Below are 20,716 nucleotides of genomic sequence, written 5' to 3'. Positions count from 1 at the left end.
GGCGTCATCCGCACTAGGACGGTGGATATTGCTCATCCTCCATTAAAATCTATCAGGCCGTAACTTTGCGTGCAATGTTGCACATGGCTAGTCAAACACAGAACTCTTCATTGAGACAATGCTGAAACATCCATCCATGGGCGAGTCAGAACTCTTCATTGAGACAATGCTGAAACATCAATCCATGGGCGAGTCAGAACTCTTCATTGAGACAATGCTGAAACATCCATCCATGGGCGAGTCAGAACTCTTCATTGAGACAATGCTGAAACATCAATCCATGGGCGAGTCAGAACTCTTCATTGAGACAATGCTGAAACATCCATCCATGGGCGAGTCAGAACTCTTCATTAAGGCAATGCTGAAACATCAATCCATGGGCGAGTCAGAACTCTTCATTGAGACAATGCTGAAACATCCATCCATGGGCGAGTCAGAACTCTTCATTGAGACAATGCTGAAACATCCATCCATGGGCGAGTCAGAACTCTTCATTGAGACAATGCTGAAACATCCATCCATGGGCGAGTCAGTGGCACATTTTCTATTGGTGCCAAAAATCTAAATGAAAGAAAACGTATCTTGCAAATTCAGCAGGCTATGGCGTGAAATAGGTTTTTAGAAGTGCTGTCTTAATTTTATTATTTATGGTTAATACAGCCTTGTGTGCTTATCAATGTACAACCACATTCACCCCCCCCCCCCACTCCTATCAATAAAATATTTGTATTAAGTCATACAAAATTGCGAGAGGGAGGGAATCTGATTTCATTGGTCCTCAATTCGCAGCTCAGACACTTCATTCAGGATAAATGGAGTTAGCCTGCTCCGGAGCAGGTTAGTGCTGAGGGATTTGTTGTCAGACATTTACCTGGTTAAAACGTGACCCACTTCGTATGACTGGTTATACCGACTTGAACTCCGAGTTGACCAAAGTTACCTCGCCAACTCCTCAAACCTGCTTCATAAAATACCACTCTGGTATTCCAGTTAGGTTTACTCACCTTTGTTTGGTCTTGGTGGGGGTGAGTCGAGGAAGAGCTTCGGGTCTGACCCGTCCGGCTGGTCAAAACTGTCGTCTAGACTGGACTGACTGGAGTTCTGTGAGAGAGGTCCATGGAGAGAGACAGTGGGTTAAAACCAGATTCAAAATAGAGGGCAAAAGATCTACAGTGGAATATGAGGAAGTATCAGCAGGTTACAAAGGGCTGTTGTAGTATCTGCAGTACCTGTTGCTCAGGGAAATCCATTAGGCCGACTTTAAACTTTATAAAATGACATCTTTATGAATTTGAAGATTATAAAACTTACCACCAGCTTGTCCTGATCAAAACTATTCTCTGCAGAAGAGAATAGAGGGCTGCTGTTGGCACTTCCATCATTCAGTTGAGGACACACGGACCGCAGGAGCTTGTAACACGCCTCTCGGTTCCGCAAAGACACAAACAGGTACTGAAAACACACACAGAAGAGACATTTAGCCTGGATGCCCTTGTATGCCCTGGAACAGGCAAGGCTGCAACCGTTCACCTTCAAAATGTACATTGTTAAATAAGCCAGTCATTAATCAGATTCAAATCGTACATGTCATCCATCAGAGGTCAATGTGTAGTAGACAACTTGTCTGATGACTTAGACAGCCCTCTATTAAATATTGATATTAAAACCTCCAGTATAGATCTAATCATCTGATTAAGGTGGCAGACGAATGGTGAATTTGAAGACTATGCATTGTGCCAATGGGACAACTGAGAAAGTGACCCCTGACCTTTTCTCCCTCGGTGGTGCGGATAGACAGGGCATTGGGCACCAGCAGGGCAGTGTTCTGCTTCTTCACAATTTGCACGCTGGTCACAGGGATCACTAACTGTAGAAACAAATAGAGGACCAACAAACCTTAACTTGATACTTACTGCATTGTGACTTATGGCTTTTTTTTCCTTCATGACTTTAGATGTACAAAGTTAAACTAACACACTGAACAAAAATATAAACAACATGTAAAGTGTTGGTCCCATGTTTCATGAGCGGAAATAAAAGATCCCAGAAATGTTCCATACGCACAAAAAGCTTATTTCTCTCAAATTTTGGGCACAAATTTGTTTACATCTCTGTTAGTGAGCATTTCTTCTCTGCCAAGATAATCCATCCACCTGACAGGGGCGGCATATCAAGAAGCTGGGGAAAATAAAAGGCCACTTTAAAATGTGCAGTTGTCGCACACAATGCCACGGATGTCTCAAATTGGGGGAGCGTGCAATTGGCACGGTGACTGCAGAACTGTCCATCAGAGCTGTTGTCAGAGAATTTAATGTTCATTTCTCTACCATAAGCCACCTCCAATGTATTTTTTTGAGAATTTGTCAGTACGTCCAACCGGCCTCACAACCGCAGGCCACGTGTATGGCGTTGTGTGGGCGAGCAGTTTGCTGACGTCAATATTGTGAACATGCCCCATGGTGGCAGTTGTATTATGGTATGGGGCAAGCATAAGCTACAGACAACAAACACAATTGCATTTTTTCTATGGCCATTTGAATGCATAGATATGACGAGATTCTGAGGCCCATTGTTTTTAAGGAATTTGTGACCAACGGATACATATCTGTGTTCCTAGTCATGTGAAATCTATAGATTAGGGCCTAACGAATTGACCGATTTCCTCATATGAACTGTAACTCAGTAAAATCTGAAATTGTTCCATGTTGTGTTTATATTTTTGTTCAGTATATAAATAAACTGTGTGTTAAACATGAACACGTCATTGGGAAAGATGTGTTGACATTTCTCCATTAGCTAGTAATAGGACTTCTAAACTGTCCATTGACAAATAGGACAAAGTTCAAACCATGTTGTTTAACTGAACAGCCTAGTCCATATTCCACACAGAACAGCCTACTGCTATGCCATGAGTGAAAATAAAGTATACAGACGAACAATCAAGGTTCAGGGTCGCCCATCAAGGGTTGCTTACCTTGGTGTCCTTGAGCAACACTGAGGAGTGGAAGCACGCGTGATGCTTGGTGACATAGAGCCTGCCGTGGTAGAGCACCTCTTTCTGCAGGGCACAGATGTACGCTGGGAGAGAGAGAGAGGAAGCATTAGTTACATAAGTCCTGGCAGCGTGATGACACACTGTCAGTCAGCGTGGGTAAAGGCCAAAATGACTCCCAGATAAACGTGCACCATTGTCAGTTACTATGGCCCCTGCAGATTCACTTAACCCTGCCACTGTTTGAACGATTAGTAAAAAAAATAAAATAAGAAAGTCACCGCTTGTGTTTTTGTGATTAAGGACTATGTGTAAAGCATGACTAGCTGTTCCCATGACTTGGCACAGGCGTCGCATGTCGTTTGGAGAGTCACCATTGGCCACCGATAATATTCAAAACTTCACTTACCATGTAGCAAGTCTTCAGTCTCTGGAATGTCAGGAAACAGCTTGTGGAATGTTTTGTTGTGCTTTATAAAACTCTGTAGAACAGAAGAGGAAAAGCTTACTAAATTGACCATGTTAAAGTACTGAGTAGTCTTGAACACTTGATAAAGCAGCTGAGTATAGCTATCCCAACCACAAACAGTGTAAAAAAGTCAGATGAGTGAACGTACACTTTGTGAACCGATGCTTAAAGTCCTCTCCAAACTTCTGTCCACATCGAACGTCCGAGACCTGTGGAAGACCGAGATCATCAGCATGACGTTACTGGCTTTAGCAGGTTGCTGACATTCACACAGAGGCCTTAGCTTCAAAGAGAAAACAGGTATGTTTATAAGACTATGAAAGGCCCAAGTCTTGAGTGTACATGGTTGCACAGGGTCAGTGTAGTTACCTGACAGGGGCTTGTCTGGTGAAAGTTCTGCTCTGCTGCAGCAGCAGCTCCAGTTGGGTCTCCTCCAGACTGAGGGGTTTCCTGGTCTTCTCCAGCGTCTTACTCTCCTTCACAGACAATCCTCCGCTCTCCACCTGGTAGCTGGAAGAGAGGACCAGAAGGGTTCAGTGACAGGGCAAAATAGATCAACCAAAACACCCATCAATCTTAAGCCACTGATGTATGAGGGGCTAAAGAGAGACAACATATACATCTATTTTCTAACGCGCCATTTGTATTTAGCCTTGACAATTGTCGAACCATTAAGTATCGAATATGAATATTACGTAATGAAGCACTGCTTTCCAAACATGGCGTCTAGCCTAATTCCTTCAGAGGGCTGCCTTAAATACACGCCATTAAGATGGATTTGAATATTTCAGCCACTGGGATACAACAAGTTAATTGTGAAATGAGAGAAAGGGTCTTTATGATGAGTGGAAATGGTGACCCTTTTTCTGTAGCATGCCTTATCGTATAAGTCAAAATGGTGTCACACTGTGACAAGTCTGTAAAGTTCTAGCTAGTAAACCACAGCTTTCTGGTAAATACAGCAAAGCGAGGTGTTTGGCGACTAGCTTCCTTGTCGGCAAATCATATGGGTGATTCTCATGAAACCAGTTACAAAGAAGCACTATGCTGAAATCCCTCCACCATTTCCTGGTTGCTAAAATTCTAATAGTTTGCCTAATTTCAGTTTGCAACAAAACAAACAAGTATAGTGTAGATAATCATTGTACCATCTAAACCACTGCAAAAAATATTTCCATAACCAAAAAATATTGCATTTCAGCTGGTGTGCGAAACAGAAAGTAGAAGGCCCAAAAACAAAACTTTAGAACGGGGAGCATAGAAATAACACAGAGAACAGATATACTGCTTCTTAGACTGGCTTCCAATGAGAATGACAGATCTATACAGTTATATTGAGGCGTTTCACTATGGCAGTAGTAAATTGAGTTAGAAAACCCATGATGCATCTGTCAACAATCAAATATCACTCTGAAGACTAAGATGCCTAGTTTATGGCACAGTGTCTTGTTATAAATACATTTTACAATAAAAAAACAAAAACATTTTCACCCAAAATTCTCATTACTGAAATATGTCATGATTAAATGGTTGGATAATTTTACTTTAGAAAAACCTAACAATAGTTTGCTGCAGTTTGTCCATGAATCAGATTTTAAAATGTTTTAATAGTAGTTGAAGTTTACGTTAAAACTAATTCGTATTACGTAAAATGCGTCTGTGGACATTTCTAATTACCGTAACACTTTTTCAAGTTACTGTAAAAAAATATATATATTTAAAAGTTATTCACCCATGATGCATCAAATCTATGTTCATTTTAATTTCTTGACTTATAGGCCTTCATAATTAGGTTCTTACTCTCTAATACCCCCTTCACAACACTTTACCTTCAAATTACCAAAATGACTAAAAAGTACATTTTAAAAAATAACTTACCATTACCAACATGGAGGCATGAATGGGCTTTAGTAATCGGGTCAATTGTTTGCTGATTCAAAATGGCCATCTCCTATTATTTTGAAGTGCCTCATTGCCCAAAAAACATTTTTAGGTCAGTTTTTGGCAAGTAGAACCTTAATCTTGGTAACGATAATAAGCTAATCTTTATTTTTTTATTTAACCAGGTAGGCCAGTTGAGAACAAGTTCTCATTTACAACTGCGACCTGGCCAAGATAAAGCAAAGCAGTGTGACAAAAAACAGAGTTACACGTGGGATAAACAAAAGTACAGTCAATAACACAATAGAAAAATCTATATACAGTATAAGGAGGTAAGGCTATAAATAGGTCATAGTAGCAAAGTAATTACAATTTAGCAAATTAACACTGGAGTGATAGATGTGCAGATGCTGATGTGCAAGTAGAAATACTGGTGTGCAAAAGAGCAAAAAAAAAGTTACAAACGATATGGGGGATGAGGTAGGTAGTTGGATGGGCTATTTACAGATGGGCTGTGTACAGCTGCAGTGATCAGTAAGCTGCTCAGATAGCTGATGCTTAAAGTTAGTGAGGGAGAAATAGGTCTCCAACTTCAGTGATTTTTGCAATTCGTTCCAGTCATTGGCAGCAGAGAACTGGAAGGAAAGGTGGCCAAAGGTGTTGACTTTGGGGACGACCAGTGAAATATACCTGCTGGAGCGCGTGCTACGGGTGGGTGTTATTGTGGCCAGTGAGCTGAGAAGACGGAGCTTTGCATAGCAAAGACTTATAGATGACCTGGAGCCAGTGGGTCTGGCGACGAATATGTAGCAAGGGCCAGCCGACAAGAGCATACAGGTCGCAGTGGTGGGTGGTATATGGGGCTTTGCTGACAAAACAGATGACACTGTGATAGCAAATTGGATGTAGTCTGAGTAGAGTGTTGGAGGCTATTTTGTAAATGACATCGCTGAAGTCGGGTGCGGGCAGCGAGCGGTTGAAAAGCATGCATTTAGTTTTACTAGCGTTTAAGAGCAGTTGGAGGCCACGGAAGGAGTGTTATGGCGTCGAAGCTCGTTTGGAGGTTTGTTAACACAGTGTTCAAAGAAGGGCCAGCTGTATCCAGAATGGTGTTGTCCGCGTAGAGGTGGATCAAGGAAAAACCTGCAGCAAGAGCGACATCGTTGATATATACAGAGAAAATAGGTAGAATTAATTACTAGGACCACTGCTTACACCCATTGTATCGTTTTTTTGTAAAACAGTTATTTGATTAAGTAGGGGTTGTCAAGAAAAATGGGTGTATAAACCCCATGTACAGTGGGTATCATAAGTATTCACCTACCTTGAATGTTGACATTTTGTTGCGTTACGAAGTGGGATTGAAATAGATTTGTGACTTTTGTCATTGATGTAGACAAAACAGGCTACTCCATAATGTCAAAAGGGAAAAGAAAATTCAACAAATGTTTACAAATTAATAAAAATTTAAATAGTAAGTATTCACATACTTACTATTATTTATTCACTAAATTAGTTCAGGAGTAAAATGTGGCTTAACAAATCACATAATAAGTTACATGGAATCACTGGGTGAAATAAGGGTTGGTTTTTAATGACTACCCCTTCCTCTTTCCTCCATACATACTACATCTACTCGTAAAAAAAGAGAAACGTCCCTTTTTCAGGACCCTGTCTTTCAAAGATAATTCATAAATATCCAAATAACTTCACAGATCTTCATTGTAAAGGGTTTAAAACACTGTTTCCCATGCTTGTTCAATGAACCATAAACAATTAATGAACATGCGCCTGTGGAACGGTCGTTAAGACACTAACAGCTTACAAACGGTAGGCAATTAAGGTCACAGTTATGAAAACCTAGGACACTAAAGAGGCCATTCTACCGATTCTGAAAAACACCAAAATAAATATGCCCAGGGCCCCTGCTCATCTGCGTGAATGTGCCTTAGGCATGCTGCAAGGGGGCATGAGGCCTGCAGATGTGGCCAGGGCAATAAATTGCAATGTTCATACTGTGAGACGCCTAAGACAGCGCTACAGGGAGACAGGACGGAAAGCTGATCGTCCTCGCAACACCTGCACAGGATCTGTAGATCAGGACATCACACCTGCGGGACAGGTACAGGATGGCAACAACAACTGCCCAAGTTACACCAGGAACGCACAATCCCTCCATCAGTGCTCAGACTGTCCGCAATAGGCTGAGAGAGGCTGGACTGAGGGCTTGTAGGCCTGTTGTAAGGCACTGATGAAGACAACCAACGTTTCGACAGACAAGCTATTAAATTATTGCATCTGAGCTTCTAGAGTGTGCGGCTCTCCTTTAATTTTTCAAGGCAGGTCCTCATCAGACATCACCAGCAACAATGTTGCCTATGGGCACAAACCCATCGCCGCTGGACCAGACAGGACTGGCAAAAAGTGCTCTTCAATGACGAGTCGCGGTTTTGTCTCACCAGGGGTGATGGTCGGATTCGCGTTTATCGCCAAAGGAATGAGCGTTACACCGAAGCCTGTACTCTGGAGCGGGATCGATGTGGAGGTGGAGGGTCCGTCATGGTCTGGGGCAGTGTGTCACAGCATCATCGGACTGAGCTTGTTATTGCAGGCAATCTCAAAGCTGTGCGTTACAGGGAAACATCCTCCTCCCTCATGTGTTACCCTTCCTGCAGGCTCATCCTGACATGACCCTCCAGCATGACAATGCCACCAGCCATACTGCTCGTTCTGTGCGTGATTTCCTGCAAGACAGGAATGTCAATGTTCTGCCATGGCCAGCGAAGAGCCCTGATCTCAATCCCATTGAGCATGTCTGGGACCTGTTGGATCGGAGGGTGAGGGCTAGGGCCATTCCCCCAAGAAATGCCCGGGAACTTGCAGGTGCCTTGGTGGAAGAGTGGGGTAACATCTCACAGCAAGAACTGGAAAATCTGGTGCAGTCCATGAGGAAATGCACTGCAGTACTTAATGCAGCTGGTGGACACACCAGATACTGACTGTTACTTTTGATTTTGACCCCCACCCGCCCTTTGTTCAGGGACACATTATTCCATTTCTGTTAGTCACATGTCTGTGGAACTTGTTCAGTTTGTGTCTCAGTTGTTATGAATCTTATGTTCATACAAATATTTACACGTTAAGTTTGCTGAAAATAAACGCAGTTGATAGTGAGAGGACGTTTCTTTTTTACTGAGTTTACATACGTCAGGCCCCTCAGTCAAGTGTTGAAGCACAGATTCAACTACGAAAGACTAAGGAGCTTTTCAAAAGCCTTAAAGAAGGGCAGTGATTGGTAGATGGGTAACAATAACAAATCAGACATTGAATATATCTCTCTAAGCATGGTCAGGCTGTGGATGATGATTTAAACCTGTTCCGGACAGAAAGGAAATTGCTCAGACACGTTACCACGAGGTCATTCGTGATTTTAAAACAGCTACAGAGTTCCTAGGCTGTGATGAGAAAAATATTAAATCAACATTGTAGTTACTCCACAATAAATGACCTAAATGACAGTTTGAAAACAATAAAAGAATACAAAAATATTCCAAAACACACATCCTGTATGCAACAAGACACTAAAGTTATATTGCAAGAAAACACAGCAAAGGCATAAACCTTTTGGCCTAAATGCAAAGCCTGATGTTTGGGGCAAATCCAACATCACGGAGTAACTGCCTCCTTATTTTCAAGCATGGTGGTGGCTGCATCATGTTATGGGTATGCTTGACACGTTATGAGGATAAAATTAAACGAGATGGAGCTAAGCACCGGCAAAATAAATAATTAAAAAAAATATTGCTTCAGTCGGCTTTCCACCAGACACTGGAAACAAATTCACCTTTCGGCAGGACAATAGCCTACAACAAGGCCACATCTACACTGGAGTTGCTTACCAAGAAGCCAATGAATGATCCTGAGTGGCCAATGAATGATCCTGAGTGGCCAATGAATGATCCTGAGTGGCCAATGAATGATCCTGAGTGGCCAATGAATGATCCTGAGTGGCCAATGAATGATCCTGAGTGGCCAATGAATGATCCTGAGTGGCCAAGTTAGTTTTGACTTAAATTTGCTTGAAAATCTATGGCAAAAACTTCAAAACTTCACCCTGCCCTTTATTATTTTGAAAATAATAATAAAAAAAATGGGCAAAGATTGCACCATCCTAGTGTGCAAAGCTGTTAGAGAATCACCCACGACAACTTACAGAGGCAATTACTGCCAAAAGGTGTTTCTAACATGTATTGACTCATAAAAAAAAGCCCTTCCCGTAATCGGGGCGGGCAGGTAGTAACCGAAAGGTTACAAGATCAAATCCCTGAGCTGACAAGGTAAAAACCTGTTGTTCTGCCCCTGAACAAGGCCACTGTTCCTAGGCTGTCATTGATAAGAAGAATTTGTTCTTAACTGACTTGCCTAGTTAAATAAAGGCAAAAAAAGGGGGGGGTTTAAAATTAATAAATAATTTTAATCTATAGTAAGTAATACTTATCTAATCTATAGTAAGGTGTTTAACTTCATTACTTTATATTGTGTTGCAGTAATGAGATAAATTAACTAACTCCATTAATTAAATTTGAAATCTATTCGTTTTCAGTGTGTTTAACTCAGGCTTGGTGAGCAATGTAAAAAAACAAAACGAGAATGATCATTTTTGCGTTGGTAGTTGTGGATATTGTGGTAAAATGCATATTATCTGATCAATAAACATTATTATTAAAATACAGATCCTAACCTTAGCGACCCAAGAGGAATGATATATATTTTTCTTTGTCAAGTGCCAGTTGTGAGAATCACCCATATATGATTGCAGTGAACATCTTCAAATCAATTCCATTTCAAAATGTACGCAAGTCCAAGTCGAATCCAATAAAAAGGCAATACAAAAGACAATCATAGGACAGAGTTGATTTTTTTTCTTCTTCAAAGGACAGAAATAGAACATAAAATAGAAATCTCAATGGATTTAGGCTACCAAAAAAAAAACACACTAGACGAAGATCAACGTAACATGACAAAACAGGTCTCAACCTGAATCGTGAATGTCTGTGCAGAAGTCCAAATAATTTGCCTGAAAAGTATTATACAATCAAATGAGTAAACTGCCTTCTAAAGTCTTACCCGTTCAGACGCAGTCTCCCAGACGAACGAAAACTCATATACCTATTCATAGCAAGACCTTATCTGAATAAAAGCACACTTCAATCCATAATGTGCTGTCAGTCAAAACAAGTGAAGAAAACTTGAAGGTCCTCTTTTCTTTCCAACACTGCTGCAATGGAATGGTTTTTTTCTGAGTGACTTCTGAACCAGTTCAGTCTGGCCATATCCTTCAAGTGAAAGCAGTTCTATTACCTGAAGGATGTGGCTTTGTGTTGAAATGGTGTGACACTTCGTAGTGGGTGACGTAAGCCTAAGGGCCCACGCCTCCTTAGTGGCGCAATGCACAGGTGGGGACATGTAAAAACAAAAAAATCCCTTCGTCATCTAAAAAAAGTTCCACTAGCTCAGAGTGAAAATGAATGAACTACGGATCCTTTTTATATAGGCTGGCCTGTGGATCTTGAAGACATCTAGTTCAGGGAAAGTCTGAGAAACCCAGGGAGGTGTGTGAGAGGTCTTCACGGATCCCCCTGTACCCGAATACCCGAGACCCCATCCGGACCCGAGCAGGTCCAAATCAAGAATTCTAAATAATGTCACGGATCTGTGTCGGATCTGATTGTCACGGGTATGTGTAATTTTAACTGAATTGTACAGATCCAAACACTACTGCTGCAGTAGAGCCAGATACATTTGTATCATTCATGCTGCTGCTCTTGCTTTTCATGAGAACGGTGCGTGTAGTTTGTTGAGCAAAAAACTTCCAAGAGTTGTTCTGATGAGTTTACTCTGTCATCACCCCCCCCATTACAATATGTAATTTCCTTGAAACGCATTTAATAATATTTCTACGATGTCCGCCCACACTAGACACACACGCAACTCTAAATCCTGCCAAGCGAGTCCCGTTTAGAAAACCGGTATCAAATTAACCATTGGTGACAGACATGGCATACCAGCATTGTCTATATGCCATGGTCTATTATAGACCTGCACTGGTTCCTTTAGGACATACATCCTTAGCTACATGACATACATGAGCGGTCACGAATTAAGCAATAAGGCCATATACCATGGCTTTCAGCCAAATCAGAATTCAGGGCTTGTACCACTAATTGCCAATATGCCTCTCACTATTGTATGAACTGCCAATTATACCACAGGCACACAGCGCTTTCAAAAACCATTAGGCCTAGGCTATATCAGATAGCAATAAGGTGTTGTATAAAAGTTTGAGTTTCATTTGCCCCCACCCCACACAATGTTTTGTGAGCAAAACTTATTTTAAATTGTTGGACATTAGACTAAAACACCAGTGAAGTATTATCATGCATAAGAGACACATGATCGTATACAAATGTAAGCAAGGTTTGAAATTATTATGTTTTAGTCAGGCTTCTTGCGGTCAATTTGCAGGCTACAAATGATTTGTAGTTATGTTCCGACCCCCGTCCCGACCATCTGCTCAAGAAAATACAAACAAAATAGGCCAGCGGCTAAATCCAGTCAATGATCCCTGGTATAGAGCATGGTACGTATAGGCATTACAGTGAAAACATACATTTCAATCTCATTGAGGAATGTCTGACAATTAGATCATGCCTGTCATTGTGTTTTTGTATAAATGAAAATGAGGAAGATGAGAATCTGATAGAACAGGTCCCGTCTGTGGTACAGAAGACAGGACACATTGGCCAGGTCTCAAAGCAAACATGGGGATGGAATGTGCATGCTTAGACGGTTGAACTCTCAGATACTGCCACGTAACATATGTGCGTGCTTATTTGGAGCGTTGGCTGGCAGCCAGTCACACAGTACTTGCTAGCTACACTGTTTGTTGTGGAGGCCTTCCAAAAAAATATATGTTTGCTGCCTGTCTGCTAAGTTTGAGACGAGAATCCACTGTACTGTAGCCCACTTGTAACATGTGGTCAGCGAGGTCCAAATCACAGAATACGATTAAAATTAAAATGCAACAGCCAATGAAATGCAGGGGGAAAAACAAAGTCAAGCAACCAATTTGTTGCATGCTAGAAGTTGTATAAGGGAAACTGTAGTCTACTAAAGTAATTCACATTGTCATATAATAGTGTTTCCCCCATAGTTTCTATGATGTCCTCTATATTGGTTTAGCAGCAGCCCACCGCCCAGAAGCACTTTTAAAAAGATCAGGGTGATAACCTCCAAGGTAACTAGCTTGTAATCCAGAAAGTGTAGCCAACCCGCTGTATGCCCCCAAGGAATACACCAGCAGATCAATTGAGGCCAATAGGCTGTGATCTAGAGATGGTTCCATTCCCTATGGTAATGGACTTCGACACGGAGGCCATGACTAATCCTGGGCCACGGTTCTGCAATCAAACGTTGTTGAACGTCGCAGATAGAAATACCATGATTTAGAGCTGATGCTATTCCTTATTCTACACGTCAGGGGCACGTTTGTTCTACATAGCCTATTTCTATCTGAACTTTTCAAAACGTTGCGTCCTGCTGGTGGTTGGAGTCAAGCAAGCCGTTTGGCTAAATCCACAGTCGACACTGAGGGAGAAAAGTCATACTCACGTAAAATGGAAAAGCCTTGACGGCATTCACTCACACTCAGGCTACACTCTGATCCGTCCAAAATATTAAAAAGGCAGTGAGTAGGCTGTGACAGGTGAAGAGAGCCCTACCTCGCCCCATTCCCTGCACGACGACAGTCTGTAGCATCCTGGTCATACCACTGGCTGTTTCCTCTCTCCATGATCAGCCAAAGCTTGTCCTAAACCACCTTTTCTTCAGCTGCTACAGAGAGAGAGCGCCCGCTGGTCCGAGCACAAGTGTGTGTGTGTGTGTGTGTGAGAAAAAGGAGAGTGTGTACTTTTTGCTCTCCGGTCTGGACCCGGGAGCAACTGCAGACAGTCAAAAGGGTGTAAAGGTCTCTCTCTTTTACAGCTGCAGCTCAAAACAACATTGAAGGGTAGGAAGAGAAGCAGCACACAGAGACAGAGAGAGAGAGAGAGTGGGGGGATGAAAAAGCAACAAGAGGGTTGGATTTCAAGCCACACTGACCCCACTCAGATTGTGTCACCTGGCGTTACCTTGGAAACAGCTGACATTGGGAAGGGAAGAGCGTGAGGGGTGGAATTAACGCCAGCCTCTATTCTCACCACAGCATGAAAATGGATTCAAATGACACCGAGTCACTGAAATGGCAGTCAAATTCAAAATGACTCAAGGGATGGTGCTACAAAGCAACCAGTACAATGAGCAAGGAATCGAAATACACATGGACAACGGCGCCTGTTAAAAAAAGGACACCTTTCAGAGGCATGAGTTCAAATTCAGCCCGTAGGTGGATCCAAATGGGAGTAGGGCTTCAGGTTGAATGCATTTCTTAAAAAAAAATGTTTACACTTTTGGGAGTCACAACTAATAATGGTGGGGGAAAGAAAACCATTGGCATCTGTGTTTTCAGGAGGACACAAGGAGGTAGCTTGGGACTGAGGCTATAACTAACATGGTGACCAGACCGGACACGTCGCCTGCGCGAGCATCGCAAAATTAATGTAGAAATCCATGTTATTCAATTATTGCGCGCGCGCGCCAACGAGCGTCTGCAATGCCAAAGGCTAAAATAGAAGTCATTCCTATTTCTGACACAGATCGCTCTGAAAGTCCTGACTCTCCCATCTCCTCATTAGTTTATAGAAGCAGGTACCCACGTACCATCTCCTTCTTTGGTTATACCCACGTGGGTGATTGAAAGACGAACTCTGTTGCCGGTTGTCGTGGTAATACTATGAAAGTTTAGATGCGATCACCATATAAGTTCAAAGATGAAAAAGCCTGGAAGGAGGAGAGATGACTAGAAACGAGTCGGTTGGCTGTTTTATGTGTGGATTAATTGTCGGATTAGAGGACCTTGTGCATTTCAGGTAAAATAACAACTCAATGTTTATATCCCAGGACAAATTAGCTAGCAACAGCAAGCTAACTAGCTAAATTGCCATACATGTTTAACGCTTTTCGACCTGTCTCCAAATGAATGTCATTGGTTCAGAGTTTTGATATTTTAACCTGCGTGTCGTGATCGCGTTTGGTGTAAGGGGGACAAAACACATTTATGCACGATAGCGCACTCGCGCAGCCAGTTTGGGTTCCGTTTTAGCGACTCATTCTCACACTTAGATGTTAGCTGATTGCACTAACGCTAGCTGATCCCAGAGATTCGGTCATTGCGCCAACGCTAGTTAGAAAATTGGTCCAGAAACAACCGTAAAAAAAATGTAGAGACATAAATTGTATTCATCAGTTAAAATCAGACTCTGGGTAAGTACAAAAAACACGAAAAATCTTTCACTTTCCCTTTAACCGTAAGTTTGACCCAAGATTTGTCATGCTTAACACCGCCTGGACAGACAGAGATTCCACAACATAAATGGCCAGCAGTCTTAAATTAGCCCCTAACTCCTCCTACTTTCTAGCATGTGTAAATCCACTTCTATGTGCCATTTAGCAGACGTTTTCATCCAGAGCAACTTATTCATGCATACATTTTACATAGAGGTGCTCACGGGAAACGAACCCACTACCTCGACGTTGCAAGCACAATGCTCTACCAACTGAGCTACAGAAGACCACTTAACATAGACTCCTATAACAGGCTTTTACTGAGGACTGTGAAAGAGAGTCAAATGCAAAAAGGTTACTTATCTAGCATGTGTCGTTACATGAATGACATTTTAGCATAATGTTGTCAAGAGTCTCATTGGTGGACAACAAAGAAGCAGCTCTTCCTCATCAGGCCAATTCAATGACATTCGCAATTGAAAAGGACTTCACACTTGCATGTCAAAAGGCCAATTGTTTGCTTTGGCAACAAGAAAAACTAAAATATGGTTTAAACTCCTAGTCAACTCTGTACTTTAAGGCTGCAATGTAAGCAAGGTGGCTACTGACCACTTCTCTGCTGAAAAAAATAAAAAATAAACACTGTCTAGTGTCCACAGTCGACCTCCAGGGTGGCGCAGTGGTCTAGGGCACTGCATCGCAGTGCTAGCTGCGCCACCAGAGTCTCTGGGTTCGCGCCCAGGCTCTGTCGCAGCCGGGAGGTCCGTGGGGCGACGCACAATTGGCCTAGCGTCGTCCGGGTTAGGGAGGGTTTGGCCGGTAGGGATATCCTTGTCTCAGTATGTAAAAAATGTAATAAAAATGTATGCACTCTACTGTAAGTCGCTCTGGATAAGAGCGTCTGCTAAATGACTAAAATGTAAATGTAGTTCATTAGGCCAAGTCGACACACATGATTTTACCTGCACACATTGCACAAGCTGGACCTGGACCAACAGCACCTCCATCCCTGTCCACTTGATTTCTGCCGTCATTTGTCCGCTTCAGTTTAAATCACCGGGTATGATATGTATCGGCTGCTATGGTCACACAAGGAGCTAAGAGGGCTTATCGCAGAACATCTCTTACCATTGCCATTCTCAGCCATTATACATGGGGTTATGTACGGGACTGGCAGGGCATCACAGAATGTAGCACTAACATTTTGAAGCTGAGTCATTCTCGTGTGCTCTGCCGCGCAGTACAGTCATATCTGACTAAGATCATAAAATGGTGTCAAATTCTTTAACCTCGTCAAATATAAGACAGGCGACATTATTTCACAGAAAATGAATGTTCCTTGAGATTTGTCGGAGTTGAGTGATGAAAAGAAGCTAACAGTTACTGCTCTCATATCTTCACTGAGCAGAGCAGCCCAAGCGGAGCCGTACCCAGACTCAGTTCGCCATGAGCCGAGCACAGGGTGCGAGTGAGAGAGGAACAGCTAGTTCATTTATCCTCACAGAGGAAGTTATTTCTGATTTCGGCAGGGCCAGGCCTTACATTTGATAGAAGCAATCGAGCCTGGGTAGGGTTTGAATGTCGCAGGCATAGGTAAGGCTCAGTCTTAAAATATATGCCCGTGCAGGGCTCTAACCTAAAACACACTTCCGGGTATCAAACGAAACACCAGGTCTCCCAATAGAAGCGGGCTTTGAGATGTGTGGGGAATGACAATTTTTAAAAAATCTATTAATATCAGTTTGTGCAGATGGGAAGCTTGTTACAGATCTGGTAGTACACTATCCTCGTTGAGGTGGTATACGATATCTCCTCATGTCCGCAAAAGCAACTGCATTGCATAAGTTAAAGGGTGGACTAGATAGGTTCCTCTGTTTACCACATCAGGGGGGGAGAGGTGGGGAGGCATTTGAGCAGCAAAAGTTGTCTCACGACTCTGCAAATGGTGGTCCTTAAGAGCTTTGACAGATGTGGTGGTCCTCAGAACAGGAAGAAAAAAAATATCCAGTCAGGTGAACTGCTGATCGCCCAATCATACTGGTTGTAGCCAAACGCAAAGACCAGGTGACAAAAGATGGGCTCTCCTGAACTTGCTAAAATTAATTGTTTTACAGTGTGCCGATTAAAAGTAAGGGAAAGTACAAATTCCAAAGCTTTCACACATGGCCTAACCATACATAAATATTTTGTACAAATAACTAAGGTTAACAGAACAATCCAAAACCATTTTTTGTTCAGCCTAATCTAAGTGCCACAAGGGCAAACAGCACAGTTCAATTCAAGCAAATATGACAAATCTACTTTACATCCCAGTATTGAGCAAGAGCAAAACAGTCAACTAATCAAGTGATGTGAACTGAGACCAGCGAGGTTTCAGGGAGGGTGCCGCTTTGCTCTGCAGCAGACTGGTCCAACAGGACAAGGCAGGGTGCCGCTTTGCTCTGCAGCAGACTGGTCCAACAGGACAAGGCAGGGTGCCGCTTTGCTCTGCAGCAGACTGGTCCAACAGGACAAGGCAGGGTGCCGCTTTGCTCTGCAGCAGACTGGTCCAACAGGACAAGGCAGGGTGCCGCTTTGCTCTGCAGCAGACTGGTCCAACAGGACAAGGCAGGGTGCCGCTTTGCTCTGCAGCAGACTGGTCCAACAGGACAAGGCAGGGTGCCGCTTTGCTCTGCAGCAGACTGGTCCAACAGGACAAGGCAGGGTGCCGCTTTGCTCTGCAGCAGACTGGTCCAACAGGACAAGGCAGGGTGCCGCTTTGCTCTGCAGCAGACTGGTCCAACAGGACAAGGCAGGGTGCCGCTTTGCTCTGCAGCAGACTGGTCCAACAGGACAAGGCAGGGTGCCGCTTTGCTCTGCAGCAGACTGGTCCAACAGGACAAGGCAGGGTGCCGCTTTGCTCTGCAGCAGACTGGTCCAACAGGACAAGGCAGGGCGCCAAACAACGATGCGGTGCGCCGCCAGGCCCAGCAGAACAATGTGTTTGGGAGTGTCATACCACCCATGGGCTCTTGCCACTTCCTCCATGTTCAGCCGACGCAGACAGAAGGCAATTCTTCCAGCAGAGCCTCACGATAGTCACACCACCAAGCAGGAAACTCCCACCTGGCTCTCACACCATGTAAGTACAAAAATGAGTATATCAAAACCTCAAGAGTTAGGCTTAGCCTTAAATAACAATAATTCAAAGGTTTGGTTAAATCCCCTTAGTCTGGTAATGTAAGCCTCCCCTGCCCCTGGTTGTGAGCTGCGTAACCAGCCCCAGGTTCCTATTGGCTCATTCTTCCCCTTTCCTCTCCCCTGTAACTATGCCCCAGGTCGTTGCTGTAAATGAGAATGTCTTCTCAGTCAAGCACCTTCAAGGAGCCAGATGGACACCTGGGGAGAATTTCAATGACATTTCCTTGATTGCTCATGTCTTCTCTCCTTGCCTCCTACTCAAAACCCATTGGATGAGAAGGTCACAGGGGCAGGACCTCAGACCTTCTCATCCAATTTGTTTTTGTGAGGGAGGCGAGAGGACCAGAGGAATCAAGGAAATACGATTGAAATTCTCCCCTGGCCTGCAGCCCCTCCCCGTCTATTCCCAGCTTCAACGTAGAACTATTTGAACTTCAAAACTACCCATCCTCCTTTAGACAAGTACACATTGTTAGAACTGTACACTCGAGGACCTGAGAGATTACCCCCACCAATGTCACTTTCACATACCAGTAACAGTGAAAGAGATCGCCTAGAGGGTCAGGGATAATAGGAATTCCAATTGTTTTCCAGGGGACTGAGGATGGAAAGTAACAGGATTTCTATTGTATGGGGCTTAAACGGTGATATGCTACGGCCATGATATAAAAAGGGAAAGACCACCTGTGGTTGACCCACGGGGACTAATAATGATGCGTTTCCATTGACCATTTACCCTGGTGTTTTACCCTAAAGACTCAGCCTTTTCTGTTTATATTTACACGGCAACCGTGTCTCATGGCTCCGGCAGACATGCCCTGAATTGGGGCCAAGCCTCCGGATACTTTAACTGTCATTTACATAAATGGCTAACTGAACTTTAACACCTTGTCACAAACAAACTGTCTTGAATGATGAAGAGATTGTTGATTCGGATAGCCACAAGTCTGTAGTGGCACACTGCTGATGAAAACAATAACACTAGAGCTGACATTAACATAAAAACCCCAGTGACACACCGATGTGGGGCTAAGTGTCAATGGAAAATAGAACATTTCTCCTGTGTGTCCCCTGCTGTGACGTCGATCCATACAGTCTGTGGTTATTCTCAGAGCAGGATCATCACCGCCATCAGCAGGATAAATAAATAGTGGTGTCATTCTGATCCACATAGTGGTGCAGGAGGACGACGAGGTAATCGTGTTTTCCTCTGCGAGAGAGGCAATGAGATTTACAACTGTTCTGAACCTGAGCATTGGAAGATGTAATAACACAACAATGTAAGCTATCCATTTTCATAAAAAAAACACTCAACATATACGCCCTTCTGTTAACAGCGGTGAAAAGTTAATATTATGGGCCTGTTTTGAATGTAAAGAAACTCACTTTCCTTGACTGTAGGCTTGTGGATTTCTGAGTTTGGCTAGTTAGGGTGTCAATGATAATATGAAGGCCTGAGTGTAAAAAGTATTGCACTGCGACCTAATTAAAGAAGAACATCCAACACTAGCTATATATACACAGCCAGCCATTTTTTAAATCAGGAAGCTCTATGCATCAAAATATACAATGTTTACGCGTGCCTTAGGTCCAGCTGTTTGCACAACGAATGTTCCTTTGAGACATTCCAAACAGCTGACGAGCATTTATTTGTGAGATAGTAGACATGATTACCTTTGAAAACGTGTTCAATAACAACTGTAGTTACATAGCTAGCTATGTCACCTAGGATGTAACTAACTAGCAAGGCTTGGCTTCATAACAAGCCAGTTAAAGATAGCACAGGGCTGTATATGCATCGCTTGAGGAACATAAACGACTCGTGCAACAATAGTAATAACTATATAAAGCAATTCAGTGAACATGCTTAATGCAATGATACAAATATCTAGTTACGTGATATTGAATTCAAAAAGTTGATATTAGCTAGCTAAGTTCGTTTTTTATAAGAAGCGGATAGCCAGCTAACGTTAGTCAAGTTAGCATCTGTTTGTTTGCACATCCACCCATTGGTACAGAGCGCTAAAGCTGGGCTAGCGGTTTTTCCCGAACAGCTAGTTAGCTAGCTATATATTCAATTCAATTCAAGGGGCTTTATTGGCATGGGAAACATGTGTTAACATTGCCAAAGCAAGTGAGGTAGATAATATATATCCGTACCTTTCTTTCATGAAGTGCTTGATTCTGACGATTGCCTTTTCATCCATCTTCCTCAGGAAGGTTTTCAATCGATCCGTATTGTTTTCAAGCATTCTTCTTCCAACCGGTGTTCGACTCCAAACGCCGCTCCACCAGAGATGTTGCACGCCGACTCTTAGATTTGTTTAGTTTCTCCTCTATTTTTTGTCCCACTCTAGCTATGACGATACATTAAATTAGCTTAAATCGGACCAAGCCAACTGACCAATGGGAGAGGAGAAAAAAAAAATGTCATGACAAACAAATCTTCCAATCAGTTCGCAGTACTTGTCTCTTCGTCTCCGCCCATTGCCTTTTATTGGACACAAAACCCGCGTCAATGTGCTATCAAAACGAGAAAGTGTGACCAAGAGGTTGTACCGACAATTTGAAAGCATTTGGATCTTTCTTTTTTAAGGCCTAGTAGCCCAGTCTATTTCAATGATCTATTCTATGGTCATTTCAGTGAGTTCATATTGTAAATGTATAATCTCTAGCGAAGAGAAAGAAGTGTGTTACAGGTATTATGACGAATATTATATAGAGTTATGAACCTGGTTCAATCACCACCGCAG

The 20,716-nt window shown here is 42.9% G+C and overlaps 1 protein-coding gene across 4 annotated transcripts in view; it reads right to left on the bottom strand.

The window, feature by feature from the left end:
* Nucleotides 1–20,340, bottom strand: part of si:zfos-943e10.1 (GRAM domain-containing protein 2B) — a 28,329-nt gene extending 7,989 nt beyond the window's left edge. The window contains exons 1-8 of one of the 4 annotated variants that reach the window (XM_055940849.1): nucleotides 20,124–20,340; nucleotides 3,831–3,971; nucleotides 3,610–3,670; nucleotides 3,402–3,474; nucleotides 2,975–3,078; nucleotides 1,769–1,867; nucleotides 1,312–1,452; nucleotides 1,005–1,101 (exon numbers count right to left, since the gene is read on the bottom strand). In XM_055940849.1, coding sequence (XP_055796824.1) covers nucleotides 1,005–1,101; nucleotides 1,312–1,452; nucleotides 1,769–1,867; nucleotides 2,975–3,078; nucleotides 3,402–3,474; nucleotides 3,610–3,670; nucleotides 3,831–3,971; nucleotides 20,124–20,215 — 808 coding nt within the window. In that variant the 5' untranslated portion in view covers nucleotides 20,216–20,340. Of the gene's footprint in view, nucleotides 1–1,004; nucleotides 1,102–1,311; nucleotides 1,453–1,768; nucleotides 1,868–2,974; nucleotides 3,079–3,401; nucleotides 3,475–3,609; nucleotides 3,671–3,830; nucleotides 3,972–10,469; nucleotides 13,086–13,123; nucleotides 13,388–20,123 lie in introns of those variants that run through there. The other 3 variants (XM_055940851.1, XM_055940850.1, XM_055940852.1) reach the window with 3 other exon arrangements.
* Nucleotides 20,341–20,716: the final 376 nt, after the last annotated feature.

The sequence above is a fragment of the Salvelinus fontinalis genome, chromosome 12 (genome assembly GCF_029448725.1).
Source record: "Salvelinus fontinalis isolate EN_2023a chromosome 12, ASM2944872v1, whole genome shotgun sequence".
NCBI classification, from domain to species: domain Eukaryota; kingdom Metazoa; phylum Chordata; class Actinopteri; order Salmoniformes; family Salmonidae; genus Salvelinus; species Salvelinus fontinalis.
The sequence above is the reverse complement of the archived record's forward strand: the minus strand, read 5'-3'. Positions and strand labels throughout refer to the sequence as shown.